Source organism: Echinops telfairi, unplaced genomic scaffold (genome assembly GCF_000313985.2).
Source record: "Echinops telfairi isolate 266 unplaced genomic scaffold, ASM31398v2 ScPeMD7_7457;HRSCAF=8495, whole genome shotgun sequence".
Taxonomy (NCBI): domain Eukaryota; kingdom Metazoa; phylum Chordata; class Mammalia; order Afrosoricida; family Tenrecidae; genus Echinops; species Echinops telfairi.
Genome location: NW_022111357.1, coordinates 21,033,903 through 21,058,862, shown reverse-complemented (window position 1 = coordinate 21,058,862; position 24,960 = coordinate 21,033,903). Strand labels below are relative to the sequence as shown.

The window sequence follows — 24,960 nt, the reverse complement described above, 5'->3', positions numbered from 1 at the left end:
GGATGTATAACGGGTTGGATGAATGGGCAGAGGCTAGATGAATAGAGAATAGATGATAGATGGACAGATAGATGCATGAACAGAAGGACAGAGGGATGGATAGGCAAATGGGTAGACAGAGGGACACATAGATGGACGGATGGGCAAATGGATAGATGGATGGGTGGATGAATGGATGGGTAGATGGACAGATGGATGTTTGGACAGAGGACCAAAGGGACAGATGGGTAGTTGGATGGATAGGTGGACAGAAATACAGATGACTTGATGAATGGTCAGATGGCTGAATGGATGGACTGTGTATGGTTGGATGGACAGATAGATGGATAGATAGAGAGACAGATTGGTTGGTCTGCTAACAAACCACCCCCTAGTGGAGACAATGATCTGGCCCCAGTCCTGAGCACTGTGGTAAGGCATGCCCCTCCAGGCCCCGCCCCACCGTTCCCACAGCTCCTTCCCATTGGACAAAGTGGAGACTCTCCTGTCTGCCCAATTGCAGGTGCTGCGTGGCCCCTCCCTCCTGACTGATAGGTGATGTGGGAGGGAAAGGATAAGGCCAGCTACCATACTTGGTGACTGTGACACCAAGTGCCTGGGCCATCCCTCCCTCTGCAGCGCATGACCAGCCTGCTGACGCCTCGGCCGCAGACACTGGGTCATTCTGGTGTCAGCCCACAGCAGTGTCATGGGTTCAATTCATGCCCTGCCCCTGCCCCCAGTGACCCTGATAACCTGCTGGGCTTTCCTTTTACGTCTTAAGCTCCTTACACAGCCTTTGGGCTGCTCATCTCCCTCTGTCCACACACGAGTGACTCCTCTGAGCTTCTATTCCTCAGCTTGCTCCACTTCCCTCCCTCCTCTCGTTCTGGGGGGCCTTGCTTATTCCCAAGCTTCCATCTCCATGCAGGGGACTCCCTGGACATCATCTCCAGCCCTGCTCGCTCTCCTGCATCCCAGTGTTCCACCTTCCACTGTCCTGGCTTTTGTGTGGTCTCTGGAAGTCAACAGGAAAAAACAACCTCAGCATCCGGCCAGCATGAACCCAGTAAACATCGACCATGTTTACTCTGAGCCAGCACTGCACTCAGCCAGGGACAGGGTGGGTGCTGAGAAACAGGAACGTCCTGCCTGCTCCTTCACCCTCCAAGACTCATGGCAGTGTGGTGGGGGGTGCAGGCAGGATGATGGGAGACCCCCAAGAGAACCTGATTCTAGCCCAGGAAAGCCTGTGAGCTGAGCAGTCTCCAATCGGGAGGTGCGATTTTCAAGGTGGATTTTACCACCCGAGGCAATGGTGGTGACAGAAGGCTACGTTTTAAAAGTAAAAGGCAAGGCCCTACATAGTCAGATTGTACTTTCAACCGGATGCACTCCTGGGTGTGGTTAAAAGTGCAGAAACTCAGGCACCCAAATGCTCACAGTGGCCAGCCCTGGGTGGTGGGCTCGGAGGGGCCAGGGGTTCTTTCCCCATCCTCCCTCCTTCCTTTTTGCTATTAAAATAGTTCTTTTTAAAATATCTTCCCATTTTATACAACACATTTATATAGACAGTAAGTAAATAAATAAAGGTGATCTCAGATCTCCAGCTAAACCTTGCCCTGAGACGGGCTTGGGGCCCAGCACTGCCTCCCCCTCAGTCCCAATCCACTCACCGGCCGGTCCCTGAACAAAGCCCAGGGGGTACCTGGACCAGCATGAAAATAGAAGCTACTCACCCACTGACCTATTCATGCGTGCCATGAGGATGATCCCCCCTGCCCCCCAGTAACAAGGCACAGCCACTCTTCCGGGGCTTCGCCATCTCCTCCACATGGGCCCCACACCACACCAGGCTTTATCTAGGTTGGGCAGCCCTGCAGTGGGGGATCTTAGAAAGGCTATGTTGGGGTGACTGAAGAAAGAGCCCCAGGATCTAAAGGCCTGAGGAGAGGGTGGGCCCTAGGAAGGAGGGCCCAGGGTGGGAGACTCGGGGAAGGAGCAGCAGGAGGGGCACTCACCAGGACCATCCCTGAAGAGTGCACTGGGCAGATGAGAGCCCCACCCGAGATGTCATCAATTAATACAGCCCTTCTAGCCATTGTCCCTTATGGCGTGGACTCTAAATGCTACCTCTATGCCTGTGGTTACCAAGCCATTTTGAAGGGAGTAAGCTAATGAACAGGAGTAAGGAGGAATACATGCTGAGCCTCCCCCTTACTAGAGGGTGTGAAATCAAGTCACCACATGAAGCACACCTCCATTAAAGCCACTCCTCTGTGTACAAGAACCATCCTGGAAGTGGAGAGAAATCCTGGGACCAGCGTGGAAGAAGAGGCCCCAGGGGAGAATGTTGGAGACCCCTCCCCAGTGAAGGGGCAGAGGCAGAGGCCATGCCACATGGACACCAGAGGTGGTGGCAAGCAGGCCCTGAGACAGAGTGGAGGAGCAGGCTGAGACTGAGACTGGGGCAGACACTCGGGCTGGCTTCTTGGCCCACGGAGGCAGAGACCAAGGGACCAGTCTGGCTAAGAGGCTTCAGGACTAGAGAGGCGGACACTTGGCTGCTGGCCGAGAAGAGGTGCTGCTGGGGACCAGTGAGTGCATCCTTATTGCTTAGTAGCCTGGTAACTCCTCTAATCAAATCCCTTCCTGTGAGTTGTGTAGGGCCAATGCAATGGATGACCACACCCAGCAGAGAAGCAGGGTGCTGTGGGAGGAGGGGGGGGTGTCAGAAGGATGGAGCGGGGAGGCGTGCCCGACCTCCTCCTCCTCCTCGTGGCAGTAGACTAGAGGAGGAGTTGGAGTCAGAGTCTCCTCCTCCGTGTGAAGCCCTCGGAGGGCAGATATTGCCTCCTCGCCATTTGCTCACCCCTCCGGTAGCCTGGGAATGACTTGCCCACGCCAGGGCTCCGCCAAAACCAGGGAGGGGCCAGGGGGCCTGCTCATAAGGCATGCACCTTCAGAAGGCCTGGTGACAGGAGGCAGGGTCTGGAGGGCTGGTAAGAGACCTTTAAGACTGAGGGGCCACCTCTCACGGTCGGCCCTTGCGCTGGACCCACTTGGCCTCCTAGCCTATGGACAGTTGATCTGGAAGAAACGCCTGTACTACCACAAGCCCCCTGCCCTCAGAAATGGACTCTCTGGTGTCCTCAGCTTTAAAAACCCGGCAACATAGTCTTTTTCTTTAGCACAGACAGAAGGGTCAGAGGCAAGGAAAGGGGTGTGGCTGCATCTCTGCAGACATGGGGTCCTGAGCTGTGGGTGCTGGCAGCCTGGCCTGGCCTGCCCCATCCCCCACGCCCCACCCACACAGGTACCTGGTTGACGCCCCAAGGTGATGGGCTCGCTGGGCTCCGAAGGGTCGCTCATGCCGTATTGGTTCATGGCTCGCACCCGGAAGACATAGGACTTTCCTTTCTCCAGATCCAAGAGGGCGAACTGTGGGGACTTCACAGGGGTCTCCGAGCGGATGGCCTCCCAGGTGCCGCTCCCTATGACGGACTGTGCCAATGGGGAGGAGAAGCTCGGTTGGCCATTCAGCTGCATGGACTGGACTTTGTGCTGGGCACTCTGCATACATGTTCTAGTAACTTCTATCTCCAGCTCAGGGGAGCGATAGATCTCCTTGCTCCTCTCTAACTCCACCTGGTGTCCGGTGAGCACCTTACGTTCAGTGGTCCAACACTCACCTCTGGGACGTGCCACCCACCTGGAGCTAATGGCACCCATCTTTCTTGCTCGGCTCACGACACGGAGCCTTGCTTGACATCTCTCTTTCCCTCACACTCCGCCTGCGGTCCTGCGACAATCCAGTTGGCATTCCCTTCAAACTTGGTGCAGAATCCAGCCATGCCTTCCTGTGCTCTCCCACAACCTTGATTCGAGCCACCCCCACCGTCCGCTTCAACGATTGTAATGGCCCCTTGACTGGTTTTTACTTTTACCACCTACAGTCTCTTCTGAAAATGGCAGTCACAGGGTCCTTTCCAAACACAAGCCAGGTCATGTCCTTCCTCTGCCCAGAGCCGCCCCAAGCTGCCCACCTCTCTCAGGCCAACAAGCTTCTCCGTGACCTGACCTGCTTCCTCTCTAACCGAGTTTCACCTCCTGCTTTGCCCATGCCACCTCTCAGCGCCTCCTAGCTCTTCCCCGGCGGTGCCAGGGCCACACCCACCTCTGCCTTTGAATGTGCGGGTCCCTCTGCCTGGAACGTCCTTCCCTCCCAAATCTCTCAACTGGTTCTTCATGGCTTTACTTCCTCAAGTCTGTCCTTAAAACTCACTTTCTCAAGGAGACATTTCTGGGCCACCCCAGGGAAAATGTAAGCGGCTCCTGTGGCCGTCCCCTAATCTGGTGTCAATTTAAGGACTAAGAGGGTAGGGGTGGAGTCTAGGCTGTCAATTTGGAGGTAGCCAATGAAGCTTCTGTGTGGGCATGGCCTTCTCCTGAGAATTCTGGGAAATCTGGTACTTCCTCCTTGGAGGCGGAAGACACCCCTCTCTCTGCTACTCCCGGGGAGACATTGCAGAAGACAAGCCACATGGATGCAACCAGACCTCAGAAGCCAGAGAAGCCACAGAGAGACCCCTGCCATCGCTGAGATGTTTCCAATGACACTAGATCCAGAGACTTTCTACTCACTGGCCTGTGATCATCCCGCATCCGGCGTCATTGCATGTGTTTCATGAGTCTGAAGAGGACTTTATAGATTGATATCGGACATATGGGCTAATATCAGACTGATGGACTTGATCTGGACTGGGCTGGGCTGTTTTCTCCATGTTCAATTGCTCTTGTACATAAACCTCTTTCTTATATACACATGTGTGTCCATGGATTTGTTTCTCTAGTCTGCCCAGACGAACACAGCTCCTCTCTGACACTGCAAGGCCCTGGTCCTTCTCGGTGACCCTTCTCCGTAGCACCAACCACTAGCGAATGGACCACTCAACGGTCAGCTCTGTGAGGCCCAGGTTTGCCTGTTTCACCAACTGATGAGGAAAGTGGGTTCTAAAGTGGTCATGGCTCTAAAGTCTGGTAGAGTGCAGGCAGGGGTGCCCCCAAACTGTCCACTCTCCATAGTGCCAGGGATGCAAATGGCAGCAGTCATTTCTGACACTCTGGGAATGAGAGGGTGAAGGGCCGAAGGCAACAGAAGCCACCCGGGCTCCCAGAGACTATTTCTGCAGAGTCTGAGTGTGGGAGTTAGGACCTAGACACACCGGGGGGGTTGGGGGGGATGCACTGGTTCTGTCCTCCCTGTCCACTCTCTCCCAAGCCCACCTGACTGTCAGTGGCCTTCAATGTATAAGTCAAGGAATACCTGCTGTGTGCCAGGCCCCGTGCTAAGGGTTTGCGTGCTTCAATGAAATTACCCCTTACAGCAACTTTACAAGATGTGTATTATGATTGCCTCGGTGAGAGGAGAGAAGATGGGCACAGAGAAGCTAGCTAACTTGCCCAAGATGCACAGCTGATAAGCAGCAGGGACAGGATTTGAACCCAAACAGGCTGACCCTGAGGTTTAACCATTAGGCTCTCAGTTGCTGACTGCCACTGAGTTAGTCCCTGTTCATACCTGGCTGGAGGTGACCCCAAGCCCTGTAGCAGGGAGACACTTAGGTCCTTCCAGGCGGGAGTTCTCTTTTATTCTCTGAAGCCCCACTGCCACCCCTGCACCCCCCGCAGGGGACCTGGCCTGGGTTCTCTCAGCTCTTCGCATCCCTCCCCAAACCCAAGTGCCCCAGCATGCCTGTTTCTCAGACTATCTGGGAGGGCCGTTGGTGTCTCCATACCTTTTCCAGGGTGTATGTTAGCGGGGCTTTGCCCCGGGGGCTGGGCTCCTCCCAGCCCAGCACCACGTAGTTCTCTCGGATCTCCATGGCGTGGACATTGGTTGGGGCCGAAGGGATGGTGACCGAGTCTGGAATCAAGAGTTGTTGCGAGGCCAAGATGGGTGGGTCTCTGAGACTTCATCTCAGCCCCTCATTGCATGAGGGGGAGACTGGGGCCCGGCGAGGGCCAGGGATGAGCTCCAGGTCACCCAGCAAGGCAGGGCAGAACGGGGACCAGAGTCTAGGTCACCCCTCCACCCTGCCCAGGACTTCCCCCAGCACGCTACCTCCTCCACAGGGGGTTCAGGAAGATGAGCCACAGCCGCCCTGGGTACCCTGACCCCCTCCAGGTAGGCCCTGCCCACCCTGCACATGGACAGCATCTGCGTCTTTGCCGGCTTGGGCTGGGGTTTCCAGAACCACAAGAGATGCTGGAATCTCGAGGGGAAATGTTCCGAAGATTTCACACACACCTTCAAAATCATCTCTGCTGACTGTGATCTTGTTTCCCAGATCGAAGGGGATCTCTAGGGCCAGAGAGAAGCACATGGGGAAGGGGAGTCAGAGTTCGGGGGGTGAGCAGGAAAGGGGACCCGGGTCAAGAGCAGGGGTCAAGGCAGGACTCGCCCTACTGGGGTTCTGAACCGGCCACGGTTCCCAGTCCTGGCCCTGTGGCCCCTTGTAGTGCGGCTCTCAGTATGTCCACAGCCTGTGTGGCCTTGGCCTGTTCCTCAGTGGTCCAGTGGATGCTGTTGCGTACTCTTGGGACAAATGGGGCCAGGGAGGGAGTGGGTTATCTGGAGCCCATGGGGGGGGGGCGGTCTCAGTGGGTCTCAGAGGAAACCTGAAGTCTGGGTAAGTTCTAAGGGCGTGAGAGGGTTGCACCCCACTGTCAGGCTGGGGACCCCCACCGCACGGTTGTTTCTCCCCTGCACAGGAAGGCTACCCCAAGCAGGTTTTGTGGTCCCTTCAGATCAGTGTCTTCTCCACCAGCCTAGGACAGAATGGCACGTGCCTCCTCAGGCAGGCTCCTCAGGACAGGCCTGTCTTTCCCATCAGACTAGGCGTCTCTGCATCTCAATGGGGGAGCCATGATCTCCTGCATGCAGCCCCTGCCCATGCCCCAAGGGAAGCTCGGGAATGTCCCCGCAGGGCCTCCCTTGGCCGCCCACCTGTCTTCCTCCGGGCTTCCGCAGGTTCTCCCATGACAACCAGCTTGGAGGCCTTGGAGGGGAGGCTGCTTCCTGCTCGGTTGATGGCTCTCACCCGGAACTGATAGCTCTGGCCTTCCACAAGGCCCTGGATTGGGCACCGGCAGGTCCCTCCGGGTGCCTTGTGGCAGGGCACCCACTCTCCAGACCCACCCTGGCACCTGTGGGCGAGAGGTCATGACTTAGGCCTTCCACTTTGTGCCTTGGCAAGGCGTATTTTCCCCAACACCCCAGTTGCCACCTATCCCGCCTCCCCACATCTCCCCCAACCCACCCCCCAGTATAATTCTTCTCTCCAATTATAGCGCTTGGCTCCAACCTCAGGGCCCCAGGAGCCCCCCTTGTCTCTCATGACCATGATCCTAATGGAAACAGCTGCTTCTTCCTTTTCTGGAAGGAGCCCTGGTGGTGCTATAGGTTAGCTGTTGGGCTGCTAACCCACAAGGTTGGTTGTTCAAACCCACCAGCTGCTCCGCAGAAGAACAACGAGGCTGTGTATGCCCATAATGATTTCCAGTCTGGAAAACCCCATGTGGGGAGGCCAGGAGTTGGACCTGACTCTGGGCAGTGGGGTTGGTTGGGGTCTTCTTCTCTGGACCTTTGTCATGGGCGTGGAGCTGAGCGGTGCCCTTCTGCCCCAGGAGTGGGCTGTGACTGTGTGCCCTCTGCAAAGGGGAGTCTGCGGCACAGAGAAGGGACTTGCCCAAGGTCACATGGCGTGTGAGTGGCCGAGTCAGGAGTTCACCTGTGCACGTCTAAGCGGGTGCACATCTAGATGGACCCTCTCAGCAGCATGACAGCATGCAGCCCGCTGGCTGGTGCCGTGAGCACACGTGGCCCAAGTTCTGGCTATGCTGCGAATGGGCCAGCCGCCCTTGGGTGGAGTCATCTCCCCACGAATCTCAGTTTTCTCATCTGCAGAAGGAGGCTGAGGAGCCCCGGTGGTAGCGTGGCTGTGCGTTGGGCTGTGAACCACAAGGTCAGCAGTTCTAACCCACCTGCTGCTCCTCGGGAAAAAGACTAGGCTTTCTCTTCCCGTAACCAGCTAGAATCTGGGAACTCCCGGGGGCAGTTCCCCCTGTCCCACAGGGCCACTGTGAGTCGGCAGTGAGTGAGAATGGGGTGTGGAAGAGGCCTCCCTTTGATGGGGGGGTGGTGGGAGCTAAGAGAGGTGCAGCGTGCCCGGAGTGTCAGGACAGCGGGGCGCCCCACTGAGCTGGGAGCAGGGGAAGGAGACAGGGATGTTCTCTCGCTCCCCTGGTCCTTCCTCCCTTCCCAGGGGCCTCCCCACTCTGGGGTCAAGCCTGCCACTGCCCTTCAGGGAGGAAAAGAGCCCAGGGCTCGGGTTGCAAGCACTTACTCATATTTCCCCCTGCCCAGGGTCAACTCCTACTGCCAAGGCACCCAGAGGCTGGTGTGTGTGTGTGTGTGTGTGTGTGTATCAGCAGTAGACAGGGTGGCAGTGTGACAGGGCTGGGGGTGTGGATGTCCTTCTGTTGTCCCCACACTATAAAACCCAGGCTACCCCTGCTCTCTCCCAAGCAGCTGGGGCGGGTGGGGGGCTCTCCCAGGTCAGGGAGGGTAGCTTCCTGTTTCCTGTGCCTGGGGACTCTGCCCTTCAGGAGACCCACGCACCGCTCGATGGTGTAGCCAGTGATGGGGCTGCCCCGAGTGTCGCTAGGCGGGGTCCAGGTCAGGATGAGGCAGTCTCGGTTCACATTCCGGCATTGGACGTTGAGTGGGGAGCCTGGGGCCCCTGGCTTCTCAGCCACTGCATCTGAAAGCAGGGGAGGGAGAGACTGTCACTCAATGTTCCCTCAGCAACAAGCCCCTCTCCCACAGCTCTCCCCTCTCTAGAGGAGGACCTGAGGAACGGCCCCCTGCCCCTAAATAGCAATGGGGGGGTACCATTTATTAGGGACCCCCAACTCCATGCAGCTACACAACCAGCATCATTAGTCTTCGGGCCCCAGAGCAGCACCCCTTTTTGTCGACGAGGAAATCGAGTCCTCGAGAGGTGACATGACTTGCCCAAAGTCAGCCAGCAAGGGAAGTGACAAAGCCAGGGCTTGGACCCAGATCAGGTTCAAAGGCCAGGAGGCAGACCTCCGCCAGGGACCAGAATCCTGCTCCACACACAGGCTCAGCCTGCTTCCCAGACCCCACGCCCGAGGTTCTTGGCTCTGCATTTTGGGCGGACATAGGGGCCACAGGGGTTGTCAGCGAGGATCTAAGCCGGCAGCCGGTAGAGCGGGGAACCAGAGTGGAGGCCCGGCCACACAGCTGCCAGTCTAGGGCAGAGCCGGCCGCCCCTGCCCTCCCCAGTCTCACCTCTGATGAACACATAGGTGCTCTGCTCCCGGGCCCCAAAGGGCGAGGGGACTCGGATCGTGTAGAGCCCCTCGTCCTCCTTGTAGGCGCAAGACACCTTCACCGTCGTCTGGCGGTGTGAGTTGAGGATCTGCCGGCGCCCCAAGGACCTCAGCAGGCTCCCTGCGGAGGGAAGGGGGTTCCCCTCGCGTGGCTTCTGGGGGCCTGGCTAGGCAGGTGGTTGGGGTGGCAAGGCTACAGCTGGAGGACCCACTAAGCGTGGGGTTCGGGTTGGGGTGGTGACCTAAAGGGCTTTGCTTAATGAGACAGTGGACATTAGGAGGGGTGGGTGCTCAGTGAGCGATGGGGTCCCAGTGAGGGGGTGGGGCTCATGGAGGGGTAGAGCTTGGCAAGGGGTTGGGGTGGGATTTAATGAAGGGCGTGAGGGCTGAGCGACGTGGTGGGACTGAGCAGAGAAAGGTTCTCAGGGGCACAGGGAGCGGTTGTGCCCTGAGGTCACCCTGTTGGGCCTCCTGTCAGCACCCCCTATTCTGGAAGATCTACAGCTTTCGGGAAACATCAGTCTTGGCATTGCAGCTGTTTCTCAGGGCTCCGCTGGCTCCCGGCTCCTCCTGGCAGCAGGTGCAGCCCCCTCGGGCTCGGCACTGGGCTGTCCTCCCTGTCCTTTGGCTGCAGACCTGGTCACGGACGTCCAGCCACTCTCCTCTGCTCACTGAGCCACCTCTTCCTGCATCAGCTGATGGGCCTCCCCAGGCCTCACTTGTTGTATCCCCAGGGGTCTCCCAGGCCCGGAACTGATGCCCCTCCCACCTCCAGCTGGGCTCTGAAAGGCCCCGGGGGCCTGGCACAGCCTGCCCTGTGCACCCTGCTTTTTCCTCTGAGTTCTTGTTTCCAAGAACTCCCGTGTAGGTCTGAGGGAGTATCCCACAGAAGACGCAGGAGGAGGGCCGAGCAGGGCCAACCCCATACGCAGCAGCTCCACCCCAGCTCTTCTCTCTTCCTGGGTGGAGACCCTCTGGAGCAGGGGTCCTCAAACTACGGCTCACGGGCCACATGTGGCCCACCAAGGACATTTATCCAGCCCGCCGGGTGTTTTTGCCCCATTTTGTTTTTCACTTCAAAATAAGATATATGCAGTGTGCATAGGAATTTGTTCATAGTTTTTTTTAACCTATAGTCTGGCCCTCCAACGGGTCTGAGGGACAGTGAACTGGCCCTCTGTTTAAAAAGTTTGAGGACCCCTGCTCTGGAGGGCTGGGCTGTGTCTCCCTACCCTACCGCACCACCATACTGTTGGGTGGCCACTTGAAGGGTGACTTGCTCTGACCCCCATCCAGCTGTGCTCCTGCCTCATCACACCCGCGACCCATTTGTCTTCAGGTCCAGGGTCACACCCGGGCCTCTCCCTCCACCAGGGGTTCTAGGGCTATGGGTGGAGGTCAGGGCTCCAGGCCCTCTCTGACTCTGAGTTGGCTAAGGGGCTGGGGGTGGTAGGTGGGGGGGGTCCTCACCGCCTTGGAACCACTGGATGAGCTCAGCATCTTCCACATCACTGGAAAAGGAGCAGGAGAGGGTGAAGGGGTCCTTCTCTCGGGCAAAGACAGGCTTCAGCACCGACGTGAACTCCATGGTGGGGCCAAACATTGATCCTGGGAGGATGACATGGCAGGAATTGGGAGCAGAAGTCTTTGGAGGACATCAGGCCTGGGTCACCCCAATTCCTCTAGGTCACCGAGGATGGACTTGGCAGGGAGGAGAGGAACCTGGTCCCAGGGGAGACTCCCAAAGGCCACTGGGGCCATGGGTTGGCCTTTCCGACTCAATTTGCTCAGCAGCCAGGGAGCAGCTGTAGGTGTCCTGGGACCCTCAGAAGGCAGTTTGCTTAATCCGGCCAGCACACAGGCCAACCTTAGATGGGCACCGGTGAGCTATAGATGGCTGTCTTCTAAAATGGTCAGTGGAGGCGTGAACAAGGAGCCCCAGAAGCCCCTCTCCTGTTCCCCCTCCCCTCTACCACCCCGCTCGGGTGAGCAAGTCTCTTACGTTTATAGATCTCTGAATCAAAGCCGGCCTCCTTCCCCAGGTACGCTGAAAATTCAAAGCACATGGAGTTGGAGAAGGTTCCCAGGCCGATGGATTTTGGAGGCGCAGGCTTGGGGCGGGAGGGGTTGAGTCCTGGCCTATTGGAGCTTCACGTTGCGGCTTTGGGCACGTTCCTCCCCGCCTTGGGGCCTCAGGTCCTGCCTCAGTGGTGGGGTAGGATGACATGGGTCCACAGGAAGGAAGTCGGCACCAGGTGCCGAGTGCACAGTAGGCGCTCAGTAAATGGTGGCGGTTTTCCTTCCTTTGTTCAAACTTGCTATCAACCCAGAAGCTCAGCCTGGAGCGGCCTGGGTTTCTGGTGGGGTGTGCAGTGCTCAGTGAATGGCTGGAGGCCTGCAGGGAAAATCCCAGGCAACACGGACCCAGAGCCGCAGGGATGGCAAGGTCAGTGACTACTCAAGGGGTGCTGGCCCTGTGCTTCCTGGTCACCCATGGGATCCTCACCCCAGTTCTGCCAGCACTTTGTTCTCCTCACTGCAGAGGAGGAAACTGAGGCCCGGCCACCAGCTAACACCCCAACAGCGTGGCTCTATGGAAAGAACCCTCCTGAGTGAGGTCCAGAGAGGGACAGCGTCTGCCCAAGGTCACACAGAACATCCGTGGAGGACTCAGGATGAGGATGCAGGGCTCTGACCTCGCTGCACCCCAGGGCCTTCCACTGGGACCACTAAAGTTACTATGGACATGAGAGCAGGGGTGGGTGGCAGGGGCAGGGGCTGGGTGCTCTCAACAAGAAGCTGGCTGGAGCCCAGCGGCCAAGAAGATGCCTGGTAGGTCGTGGGGTTTCAGCGTTGATGGCAGGAGGGGTGGGCATCTGGCTAGAGCGATGGGAAGGGTGGCTAGAAAGAAGGAAGCAGGGCCCATGCTTGATCTTGGGTTTGGCTGTGGGCCCAGCCTATGGAGCAGCTCACATTTCCACACTGAGAATCTGTCCTGGCCAGACTGCCTCCCAAGTTATTTGGGGCACAGGGCAAGGGAGTGGACTGTGAAGGACAGTTTAACAAGTCTAATGAGAGACAGGGAGGGTGAGGCAGGACCCAGGACACCTGCCCAGGACAGCTGCTTGGGGAGCCAGTGTGTGTATGTGTGCGTGAGTATGCGCATGCCTGCTCACACCCTAGGGCTTCTCCTCTCTGCCTGGGAGTAGGGTCTGTCCTTTCCCAGGTGCAGTGTCTGGAGTGTGACCTCCCGGGAAGTGCTCCACCCCGGCTGTCCAGAAGGGAGGGGTCAGTCTTTCCTTAGAGCCTACCACACTCTGCCTTATCTGCATCATCTCACCGACTGGCATCTCTCTGACGCCAGAGCTGCTCCCCACTTGGCACAGTGATTCTAGACACCCACAAGGCAATGGAGCAGATAGTATAAATGAGGCAGTGGGGATGGGGTGGGGAGTTGGTAGGTCCCATCTTTGTCGCTGAAGACCCCTCCAGGGGCCCGGAGCCTTCCACCTGATGGTATGTGCAGGGGGCAGGCAGGGAGGGTTGCCTTGCACAGTGGTGTGAACTGCACACTGCACCTCATGAGCGTAAGTGGGAACTGGCATCTGGTCTGTTTGCCAAGCTGTGCACCCTGTCACAGAGCCTACATCTGCCGGGAGAGGAGGACCCTTTTTCCAATCCATCCGTCCACCCACGGCGGCCGCCTATGCTTGTGACGGACCTACACACTGAGCTGAGTGCGAGTCACACCCTTACCCCTGCTAGCTCATGATGAAATAAGATATATAAATGGCAGAAAACATCCGTCCCCCTTTCCCTCTCCTCTGGATACCCACCCACAGGGCCAGGTGATCCTGCCGCCACCAGGCCTCCTTCCGTGTTGGACCACAAAGCTGGTGGCCATGCCAGTCTGAGGGAGGAGGCTCTCACCCCACCTACTCCAAAGGCCCCTGGGGAAATGAGTCTCCATGGCTGCTCTGGTCACCTAACCTCAGGCCAACCACCCCTTGAGGCCAAGGGCCCTTCCTGCAGCCTGACCGCTGACCGCCCTGGGTGTGCTGTGACTGGCCTGGCCTGGGCTGGCAGGGGCAGAAGGACTCACTGCGGACGAGGACTTTGGCGTAGGAGGAGGCTTGGCCGTAGGCATTCTTCACCGTCACGGTGTACGTGGCTGAGTCCTCTACGGTGCATCTGATCAGGAGAGAGAGAGAGAGGCGGGGGTGGGGGTTCCCCCAAGATTGCTGGTGCTGTGGCAAACTCGAGTCCCCATCTGGGGGTGGGAAAGACTGGGGCTGATAGCAAAGCCTAACGGTGGGCATGGGAGGCTTTGGGCTCTGGCTCAGGCCCACCCCTGAAGAGCTGGGGGACTTTGGACTGCCCTCTCTCTGCCCTCTGCTCCCTCCTCTGAAGACCTGGGACACAACACCAGCTCAAACCTCTTCAGGCTGACAACGTGATGCCCCACCATGCATTTCGCTTGCTGACTCTTGCAGGATCAGAGAGGTCAAGTGCTTTGCCTAGAGTCCCACAGCAACAGAATTCTAGTCTGTTTCGAGGCGATGAGCCTGCTTCCAGGCACAGTCCCTGTCCCCTGTCCCTCCACCCTTCCAAATCGGAATCCTCCTGCTCTCTCAGCAGTGCAAGGGCGGGGACGTGCCCAAGGTACACTGCCAGGCTGTGGCAGAACTGGGCCAGCTGCCCAGGGGTCCTTGCTGTCAGGCCTGGGTCTCACTGCCAGCCGGGTCGAGGTGGGGCTGGCTCCATCCCCAGGGTGCCAGGGGCCTATGGGATGGCAGAAAAGGAAACTCTACCCCGGGTGACGATGAGAGCAGCTTGTGGGCAGGGTGCCCCTGGGGGGGGGGCAGCTCTTGCTTTGTTCGTCTGCTGGCTCTGTGATCCCTCATGTCGAGTACACACTACGAGGGATCGGCGTCACCTTTACAAGTGCGCATGCACGTGAACGAATCGCTTTCACGCATCACCGCCATCTGTGTCCGAAGTGTGTCCGACAGAAGCTGCAGCCGGTGAGCAGGGACTCCCCACTCTCCCGTCCCCCCACTGACCTCCTTCCTGGACCTGAGAACGGACCCCTTTCGCCACTTCCTGTCAGACTTACTTCCCTGGCAGTGGTTATGCATTGGGCTGCTCACTGTGAGCCTGTGGCTCGGAACTGCCAATCACTCCCCAGGAGGGCGGGAGGGGCTCCCATGATCTCATAGAAGCACTTTCACCCTCACCTGGTGGGTCGCTATAAGTTGGCATGGACTCGATGGTAGTGAGTTTTGCTTTTGTTTTTGTTTTTAGCTTCACTGAGCATAATGTATTCAAAGTTCATCTCTGGGGTCATATGGATCCGAACTTCATTCCTTTTGATGGTGGATCAACCAGATAACCAGATAATGCTGTTAAGAACATCGGTGCATCACTCGTGGTTCGGGGCCAGCCCCCCTTGTTCTTGAGGTGTTCCTGGCCACAGAGCGAATGGGGCGTTGCCCTGGTACAGTCAGGTGTGCATGTCCACGCACCCTGTCTTATTTCAGAAGGGTAGGGTCGATGTCCTACCCATCTTTATATCTCTGAAGGCAAAGTGGCTGAGACTGAGGGTTTGGTGCCTTAAAAAGGACCCTGACTGTGTGTCTAGGGCTCAGACCCACCCAGGCCCTGCCCTGTACTAGCTTCCTCGCTCTGTGAGTCCCCTAATGCAGAGTCTCCGTTTCTTCACCTGTAGCAAGGGCATACCTCTACTTCCCTGGAAGTACAGTCAGTGGTAAGGATTATTGAGAGTACCCATAAGGCACCTAGCACAGGGCTTGGCACCTGGTAGGAAGTTAGCACATGGCAGTTTATGTTCATCACACACACTTTCAGGAGTGTTACACTTTCATATTCTCGTCTGACCTCTCTCTACGCACCCTATAAAACCGTGGTGAAGATGCACCCTCCCCTGAAGGACCTGTCTCCCCACCCTGCAAGGCTTCGGGTGGTGCAAACAGCGGAGGGGCTTAGCGGCTCACTGTAGGTTAGAAGCGGGAGTTCTCCCAGGGACACCTCGGAAGGAGGCCTGGTGACTGGCTTTGGAGCAACCAGCCATTGAGAACCCAGTTCCACTCTGACGCACATCGCCGCCAGGACTCACGGCCACCCAGCAACAACTGTTGTTCACATAGCCTCCCCCAGCGAAGTCCCGGGGTGGTGCAAATGGTTTGCACGTGACTCCTTGGTGGTTAAACCCACTAGCAGTACCACGGAAGGAAGGCCTGGCGATCTGCTCACAGAAAGATTCAGCAAAGAAAACCCTACAGGTCTCTACTCCGTCACCCATGAGGTCATCATGAGTTCGGATTGACTCAAGAATGGGCCTGGGTTTTTGTCTCCTCAGTGAACTCCTCTCCCTCTGCTTCTCCTTGCATGCACACACATGTGTGTATCTGTGTGCACACATGTGTCTGCCCACACCTGTGTCTCTGTGCACACGCTTGTCTGTGTGTCCACACGCTCATGCGTTCTCTCCCCCACCAGACCCTCCCTCCATACGCCTCACTCAGTGGGAACCTCGGAGTCCCTATTTCTCACCTCCTAATCTCCAGGGTCAGCAGCCCGTAGTTGTTCTTGATTCGGTACTTCCCGGCGGGAAAGAGGCGTGGGTCAATGTGCATGTCATCTTTGTACCTGTGGGGACAGAGGTCTGAGGCAGGTGAGGCGGTTCTGAGCGGGAAGGATGGAGGTTCTTCTGAGACCTGGGTTCTAACCTCCCCTTTGTGCTGCTCACTAGCCTATGAGGGCCAGGGCAGCACGCTCACGGCTCTGAACCTCCGTTTTCCTCATCTGTAAAATGGGAGTGGTAGTGGCCCCGGCCCACAGATGGGGTACAGACGCCGCCCCCCAGTGCTCTGCACTCTGTGGATGTTGAAGAGGACAGAGAAGGGGGGTTCATCATTCGAGTACCCCCCACCCACCCCACACAGGGTGATCCCTGGGGTCCTCTAGACAGCAAGCCCCAGCTTTTCCCTTCTTGTTGTGGGGTAGTGCCAGAGAATGCCTTCCAATCGCCGCCCCCCTTCCTTGCTGACCCCTCAGGACAGCAGCTCCCCATCTCAGCTCCATGCGAATCACTGAGGAGTCTCTTCAACTGTCCAGTCCTGCTGCCTCCCAGGGAGATTCAGTCACAGCTTTGGGGTGGGTCCCAGGGATCCAAATTTAAGGAACCTCTACCAGGTGCTTCTCAAGAGGGGGCCCTGGTCACGCCCTTTGATTTCGACAAACGGAGTCTCCTCCCTCCTGAGCAGACTGGGCAGTGAGGTGGTCCTGTCCTTGTCCCCAGCCCAGTAGGTGGGGTGGGAGCTGCGGAGGGCCACGGAGGCAGACGGCCTGGGTTATGTGCTGTGCAACCTGGTGAGTTGTTCCCCTCCCCGGGCCTCTGCGCTCTCCAGCAGGAGGACGTGAATGGGAGCCCTGGGAGGAAATGGGTCTCTCTCTGCCCCAGGTGTGCACGAGGGTGGAGAGGAGGCCTAGGCCTACAGAGGGCGCTCCAGCCTCAGTCCTTAGACCTGGCTTGCCCCACCCCTTGCTTGTCTCCAGGGCAACCAGACAGCCACGCCCATCCACCCCCCAGCTCTCAGGCTGCAGCCTCTTTGAAAAGGAGCTCAACTGCATTTCTCAGGGGGCTGGTGCCCCCCACCCATGGCCAAGCTCTCCAGCTCCTCCCCAACCCACAACTGCTAGGAACATTCCAGATCCTTGAGCTTGGCCAGCCTCTGCCCTTCATAGAAAAAACAACAGCAGCAGCTGTGGACGTGACGGGGCAGCTAGCTCAGTGCAATCCTGCCCTTTCTCTGGGCTCCAGACAGGCCTGTGGAGACGCCCGCTGCGTGGGTGACTGGCGGTACGTGGCAACCGGGAGTGATAAAGGTAAACCGCAACAACCCAGGTGAGCCCAGCCCAGTGTCTGACTCAGAGAAGTCTCCTAAACACCTCCCCGCTCACCCCTTGTCACATTTCTTGGTGTTTTGAAGGACGCTGGGCCTGAGAGAGCCACCTAACTGGCAGCAGTTAGAGCAGGGGTTCTCAACCCTCCTCATGCGGGGACCCTTTCATACAGTTCCTCCTGTGGTGGTGACCCCCCAACCATCATATTCTTTTCATTGCTACTTCGTCACTGTCATTTTGCTACTGCTATGAATCAGACAACCCCTGTGAAGGGGTCGCTCAGCCCCCAAAGGGGTCTCGAGCCCCAGGTTGAGAAACGCTGAGTTAGACTCATGCCCAGGACCCACAGCTGTGCTGTGGACAGGCCCGGTCGGCACCCCCAGCGGTCGCTGTCCAGTCACTTCTCAGAGCAGCACTGCGTTTCCAGAGACTGATGTTTGGGAACAGATCACCAGGCCTTTCTTCAAGGTTCTTTGAACCTCCCACCTTTCAGTTAGCCTGGCACCTACGTTAAATAGTTGCGTCAGCCAGGGACTCTGTGGCCAGGCTGGTCCGTGCTGAATTTGCCCCGATGTTGGCTAGAGAGCCAGAAGCCAGGGCGCTGGGTTTCTCACCCCTCCTTCTTCAGCAGTTTTGCCCAGTGGGCATGCAGCAGCAGCCTCGCCTCCTCCCTGCCCCTGGAGGGAAGGGCATTGGGCCTTGGAATTCTACACGAGGGTCCATAGCTCCAGAATCCCTTGGCTTGGCACTCAGGGAACCACCCCATCTGAGCCTAATCCACCGTTCCAGCACGCTCCTGCCTGTCTTTCCTGGAGCCCTGGACCAGACCCCTGAGGGCTCCTCCTCCTCCTTCATGAAGCCCGCCCACCGCAGGAATAAGCTCCTCCTCGGTCCTCTCCACTAGGAACCCTGGTGGAGAGTAGTGGCTATGCATTTGGCTGTGGTGCGCAAGGTTGGCGGTTCAAAATGACCAGGTGCGCCAAGGAAGAGACAGGAAACCCACAGAGTTATTCTCAGAAGCTGACTCACAGGGCAGTTCCACCCTGTCCTGTAGGGTTGCTGTGAGTCAGGAATCCACTGTGCAGCCCCCTCAGGGAGGTTGCCTCCTCTCTCATTGGAGCCCCTCAGTTCAGGGTCATGCGTGGGCCTCGGGCTCCCCCGCTGCAGTCTGAGCAGCTGGGGCACACTGTGAGTTTCACCTTCTCAGTGCCCACACATTCAGGAAGTGCCCAGCGTGTGCTGCAAGGTGGGACCTCTGGAGGAACACCCAGGGCCCCCTGAGTCCCTCTGACCAGAGCAGGGCTGGCCTTGGTGTCTGCCACTGTCTGCCACTTAGGTCTCTGTTGTGGCAACCTGGTTGGCAAGGGTGGAAACAAGAGCCCCTCCCACAGCCTCCTTGGAATGCTTTGGACTTGGGTTTCAGCGCTCAGGCCAGGACAGCTGAGGTGCTGACCCTCACTTAGCCTGGGCCAGGTGCCAGGAGCAGCTCTCTCACGGAGTCCTGGCCCTGAGCGCGGTCCCTGGCACCTTCATTGAACAGACGCCGAGGGGCCGTGAAGGGTGGCTCTGGGCCTGCTCCTGGCCTCCCTGCTCCTTAGGCAGCCCTGTCGTCTCTGGCTCTGGTCGGCCACCTCCTGTGTGTCCCCAGACCAGCCGCGCTGCCTCTCTGGGTCCTGATGATCGCCCTTGAGAAACAGGAGCACGCCATCTCTATCTCCAGCCCCAGTGAGGAAGTGGTGGGAGCACTCACTGCCTCAAGTCAATCTTGACTCACTCTGGCCCCAGAGGACAGGGCAGAAGTGCCCTTGGAACGGATCTTCACGAGACCAGCGGGCCTCCTCGTTCCTCAGAGGAGCAGAGCTGTGTTAGCAGCTCACCACACAACCCACTGCACCACCAGGCCTCCTGGCCCGTTGTTGGAAAACCAAACTCCAAACTAACTACAATGCTGCCGAGCCTCCTCCCAGCCCACTGTACGGTGGGTCCAAGAGAAGTGCTTCTCCTTCATGGGCGGGGCTCCTCTTGACCTCACGACTGGGCTCACCTGTCACCCTCTCTTCCCAGACGTTTCAGCCCACGCTGAAAGCCACTGCCTCCTCTCTGCGCTCACTCCCTGGTCTCGGCTGTTAGCGGCATATCATCCTCTCTGGGCTGAGAGCTGCTTGGGGCGAGGTTGAATCTGCATCCATCCTCTCTGGGCTGAGAGCTGCTTGGGGCGAGGTTGAATCTGCATCGTTCCTGTGCCCCGCTGCACAGGGCCTAAGTCAGAGGGTGTGCTTGGTAAGAATTTATTTAGAAACCCCTTCCTGGCCTGTCAAGGAGCCCGGGGAGAGTGTTGGTTAAGTGCTTGGTTAGTCACTAAAATGCCGGCAGCTTAGCCCGTGGTAGAAAACCTGGTAGAAGACCTGGTGGCCTGTTCCCAGGAAGACAATAGCCCAGAAAGCCTACGGGGTAGCTCCGCTCTGGCCTACATGCTTGCTTTGAGTCAGAATGAGTTTGAGGGCACACAAGCACCCCCCTCCACCACCTCACCTGCCAAGGTGCCTGCCCAGGGGCTTTAGACCTGGGGGTATCAGTTGTATGAATGGACGCCTCCTTCTGTGCCACCTCACCCCTACCCCCATGCCCATGCCATTTCAGGAGGCTCTCCTCTGCCCGCAGGGCCTTGCCCCTGAGGTTCTGCCTTGGTTGCATGCCCAGGGAGCATCTCCCCCCTTCCCCGTCCTTTTCAAGGGATCCAAGTGTCCGCGGCTCTAAATCTCCAACAAGGCCAAGCTGGTTCAACCCATTTCACAGAGCAGGAAACCGAGGCAGGGCTGAGCCCATACACTGGGCTACATCGGGAAGGCAGAGTTTGTACCCCAGTCCTCAGCATCTTCTTTCTGTAGGCCTCCGGCTCTCCTGCCTCTTCTCTTGCTCCCCCACCCCCATCCTGCTTCCTGGCATCCTCCAACCCCGGAGACGTGTTCAGAGCAGCTGCCTTCTAGGGCCACCAGAATTGAGCCTTTACAAGCGCTGGCTCTCCAGTTCCCCAGCCTTGCAGGCCCGGGAGCGGGGAGGTGGCTAAGAATAACCGGGCCAGAGTCTTTCCAGCAGCTGCTGCTCTATGTGGGGAGTGGGCCGAGCTTGGGGGAGGGCAGGCTCCTGAGGGTTTGCAGCCCCCCACTCCTGGGGAGGAGTGCTAGGGTGGAGGGGGGAGGGCCTGGCAGGGAGGCGCACGTGACCCCAGTGGTGGAGTCCAGGTAAGGACCTCTCCCTCCTGCATTGTCACTTACCAGGTGACCTGAGGTGGCGGGGAAGCTTTGACCGTGCAAGTGAGCAGGACCGTGGTGTGCTCCCACACGGCGTGGGAGCGCAGGGGGATCCAGAACCAGGGCCCCCGGCCTGAGCACAGTGCCCTCAGCTCCTTGGCCTCCCGGATCTTCTCCTCTGTCTGGAACACCAGGTGGTCCGTGACTCCCCTGAGTCAGGGACCACCTCTCCCCTAGCTATGCTGCCACCTTGCCCACCTGATGATACCTGGGCTCAGGAGCTCCCTTTTGCCGCCAGCTGGGTGGCAGAGTGACTCAGTGGGCAGGGTGTGGCCATTGGAACCAGTTGCTGTGGGACCCGAGCAGGTTGCCTGATAATGCTGTGCCTCAGTTTCTTTATCTGTTAAATGGGGGGTGGCGATGGCACCCCCTCACTCCCTTGTGGAGTGGCAGTGAGGCTCTCAGAGTGTCAGTACCAGGCAAACATTCAACACACGCTGGGTGCTGTGAAAGCCCTGGGGAAGGGTGCAGAGAGGGTCCTCAGCTCCCTGACGTGGCTAGGAACAACAGAGCCAGAGGGTCTTTTGTGTCTTGAGCCCTGGGTGGGGGTAAGGGTGGGCGACTTGACAAACTCAACCTTCTTGAGTCCCCACCTCTGCACAGAGTTGGTCCGAACCCCGCTACTTCTACAGCTGAGGGAACCCAGGCTTGGGCCGGCTCTCCTAGACGTGCCCGGCTGCCTCTTGAGAAGCGGGTGGGGAAGAGGTGGGGACGTGGAGCCGGTCTGGGGGCCACGCTCCCTCACCCGCCGCTGCAGGGCCTTCCTGTCCCGTCTCCGGCGCAGCAGCCTGCACGTCTGCAGGAAGGCGATCTCCGTCTTCTCCAAGCCGTTGTCGAAGCCCACCCGCTTCTGCCCACGCTCCTCCAGCTCCACGGAGGACGCTTGGCGCCTCAGCCAGGCCTCCCTGTGGGCGACAGGGGGCTGGGCAGGACCTCGGGGCTGGGGCATGTGCCCAGCTCTAGTAATGCCCGCTTCTTAAGGACATGAGCAGCTCTGAATGCTCTCTGGGCCCCCAAACACCCAGAAAGAGCCCTACGTCACAAACACTTGGCCGTGGTAACGGCTGGCAGAGAGCTTCCGCCAGCCTTTTCCGTTCTGCTTCCTTACAGCCAAGTGCACAGGCATCGCTGTGCCCATTTTACAGGTAGAAGACCAAGGCACTTTGACTTGCTTCCTCCAGACAGGCCTCCTCGCCCAAGGTCCTGCCCAAAGCCAGTGGCTGGCATCTTCCGAGGTCTTGGGCCTGAGTCCTTGCCCTTCTTCCCGATTTCCGGTCCCCTCCCCAACCGTGAGGCCACTTAGTAAATTGGGGGACCCCACCAGTTCCCTTTGGGCATATGGTCCCTCACCACTGCCCGTGGGCCTGCCCCGAGGGTGGGCTTTACTTCAGCCCTGGGCCTGAATCTGCTAGCCCCTTATTCTCGGCATGTCACTTTGGGCAGGTGACTCTGGAGAGCCCAGCAGGGAGGCGGGGCTCTCTGGAAAGGTCGCCTGACTTACCCAGACATCTCTGAGGTGGCTGTCAGAGCCAGGGCTGCGGCAAGGGAGTAGTCTGCAGCGCTGAATTGATATTCTTCTTCACTGCTCCCGGGAGAAGAGGGTGAGCCAGCGGCACCTGTAGGGCTGCTGGGTCTCTGGGCGCCAGAAGCCGGGCGGCATCCGGACACCCCAGCGCAGGGTGCTAACCAGGGCTGTGATGACCCCTCAGACTGGGGCCTCCAGTGGACACGGTCATGTCTCCCCCCCTCAGACTGGGGCCAATAGAGGACAGGGCCATGCCTCCCCCCTCAGACTGGGGCTTCCAGTGGACACGGCCATGTCTCCCTCACTCCCCCACCCCCCCCACCCCCCGTCAGACTGGGGCCTCCAGAGGGCAGGTTCAGAGCCCCAGGGGCAGAGCAGGGCTGGGCTGGGACCCCTACCCCACACCACCTGCTGCGGAAGGTCCTCCTCTGCAGGGAGGAGCCCATGTGCAGGCTCTGCTGCCGCTGTTCCGACTGCTCTTCCTCCAGGCGGTGCTCCACCTTGCAGACCTCCACGGTCTGGGGCCGGGGCTCCCCCGCGCTTCCAGGGCTGTGAGGCAGAGTCATGGCCACGGGACGACAACCTGCCAGGGCAGAGGGGCATGGTGAGCCCCCTGAGCCTGCCATTGCTCCCCACGCGGTCCCACCAGCACCCCCTAGAGCAGCGGTTCTCCACCTTCCTCATGCCCCGACCTTTCATACAGTTCCTCATGTGGTAGGGACCCCCAACCGGACAATTATTTTCATTGCTACTTCATCACTGTCATTTTGCTACTGTGATGAATCGGGCGACCCCTGTGAAAGGGTCGTTCGACCCCCAAAGGGGTTGCGAACCACAGGTTGAGGACTGCTGCCCTAGAGGCTTGTGGGACAGACCTTCTTTCAACAGTGGGGCAGGTAGGGAGACGGAGACCTGAGAGGGAAAGGAGCTGCCCAGGGTAACAGAAAGCGGCAGGGGGCATCATTGGGCCCAGCCTACCCATCATCCCTTGCTGGGTCCCCTAGCTGAGTTGGTGGGGCCCCTTCCACCTGCAGCCCTGGCCTGGCCTTGCTGTGTGACCTTGGACCAGACCTTCTCGTCTCTGGGCTGCTGAGCACTGTGATGCCTAGGGCTGTCTCTGACCCCAGATGGAGGGGCGTTTCATCTCCACGCTTCGAAGATCAACCTGTAGACATTAATGCGAGCGCATCGGATAGCCCCGGGGACCCTGTTGGCTGTGAGTCTGCCCCCTCTGCCTGTACGGGCTGTAAACTGGATCCAGTGATCCCCCAGAGTGATTGCAAAATTAGAGGTGTTTCTGCTGCCTGGTCTTACATAAGTGTGAGGTATTAGTACCGTAGCTTTGCTGAAACTCAAGTCACCTAAAAATTTCCTCTAGTCTCCTTTGCCTTGCTACCTGCCCTCCACACTGCAGCTCTGATGCAGAAATGCTCCCCCGGCAATGCTCACTTATTTTCTAGCCATACATCCTGACATCCACACAACTGTAAGCTTACTAAGCCCACTGGGCACCCGGCCTGGGCCACACTCTTCAGACTCATCAGCTCGGACCCTGCCAACAGGCCAAGGGGCCAGAGCCCAGTGGTGACCCCATTTTACTGACGTGGAGGTGGAGGCCAGGAGGGGAAGCTGCTTGCTCAACGTCATCAGCTGGCTGGTGACCAAACCAAGACTGGCACCTGGATCTGCTCACAACCAACTTCTCCCAAGCCAGGCCTTGGCCAAGGAGGGACACGGAGGCTCAGGGAGGCCTCTGATGGCACCCCGTCGGGTTGGATCAAGTGGAACGGGAGGTGGCACAGGAATCAGGGAGCAGCCAGTGAGGGTGGAGAAGCCAGCGGGGAGAGTGGGGATTTTGCTTCAATGTCTTTCCCACATCTGGGTCTTGGTGCCGCTGCTGGGTCTCTGAGGGCCTGTCTGGTGATAGAGCTACACTGCTACACTGCTACAACGGGTCTCTTGGCTCCTCAGGTGGGCGTCCGGTGGGCAGGGGCCTGGACCTGACGCAGACCTGAGCCCCAAGGAGGGGCAGATGAGGAGGCTGCACCTGGCTGGCCCTAGCAGCTCAACTCTGCCCTAGCCCCCTTGGGCATCTGTCACCGTTTCTCCATTCATGACCAGGGGGTGGGCTCAATCACCTCATCTGAGACTCTCTAGCCCAGGGGTCTAGGGGTCTGTTAAGAGGTGTCCAGGAGCGAAGGCTACCCTGCCTCAAACACAGGGGGCATCTACTCCTTTGACTTCCTGGAAGGGCTTTCCCTTTGGGCATCCACGGTGACTGCGCAGTGTAAGACAGAGTAAGGACTGTCCCCAACCCACCTTGGCTGCAACTGCAGAGCTCAGCCTCTACAGAGGGAGGAGGGTCTCGGCCCCCTGGTGCGGACCACCTGCCCGTAGCTGCTCTGGGCTCACAGCCCCCGAGGAGAGCTGTTGGCACCGGGCTGGGCAGAGGGAAAAGCTTCCCCTCAGCTCTCCTGTGACAGGGTGGCCGCCCCAGCAGCTGCTGCCTCCCCCTGCCCCCATGCCTGGGGCCCAGTTCACAGCAGAGGAAGTCCCTGGGCCTACTCCTCCTTGACCTCTGGGGCCTTCGGCCGCCAGACCCCCCGCACCTGTGGATGAGCCACGGTTCTTTTTAAAGCATGATTGATGCACAGGGATTAAGCGGGGCTGGGCTCCTGGCCTCCCTGCCCTTTACCCCAGGACTGCGGTGCTCTCCTCTTCCCAGAATGCTGTGTGTGCCTGCCAGGAGTGGGGTAGGGAGAGGTGTGTGTGTGTGTGTGTGTGTGTGTGTGTGTGTGT

The 24,960-nt window shown here is 58.6% G+C and overlaps 1 protein-coding gene across 1 annotated transcript in view; it reads right to left on the bottom strand.

Annotated features, from left to right (window-relative positions):
- MYOM3 (myomesin 3) overlaps nt 1-22,738 on the bottom strand; it is a 58,666-nt gene extending 35,928 nt beyond the window's left edge. Inside the window, exons 1-14 of the mRNA XM_045298934.1 lie at nt 22,570-22,738; nt 22,138-22,218; nt 21,382-21,541; nt 20,601-20,758; nt 15,973-16,068; nt 13,502-13,590; nt 11,402-11,446; nt 10,870-11,007; nt 9,359-9,520; nt 8,663-8,804; nt 6,989-7,188; nt 6,290-6,343; nt 5,778-5,905; nt 3,300-3,483 (exon numbers count right to left, since the gene is read on the bottom strand). Of these exons, the coding sequence (XP_045154869.1) occupies nt 3,300-3,483; nt 5,778-5,905; nt 6,290-6,343; nt 6,989-7,188; nt 8,663-8,804; nt 9,359-9,520; nt 10,870-11,007; nt 11,402-11,446; nt 13,502-13,590; nt 15,973-16,068; nt 20,601-20,758; nt 21,382-21,541; nt 22,138-22,218; nt 22,570-22,727 (1,795 nt within the window). The 5' untranslated portion in view covers nt 22,728-22,738. The remainder of the gene's footprint in view (nt 1-3,299; nt 3,484-5,777; nt 5,906-6,289; nt 6,344-6,988; nt 7,189-8,662; nt 8,805-9,358; nt 9,521-10,869; nt 11,008-11,401; nt 11,447-13,501; nt 13,591-15,972; nt 16,069-20,600; nt 20,759-21,381; nt 21,542-22,137; nt 22,219-22,569) is intronic.
- Between the last annotated feature and the right edge of the window lie 2,222 nt (nt 22,739-24,960).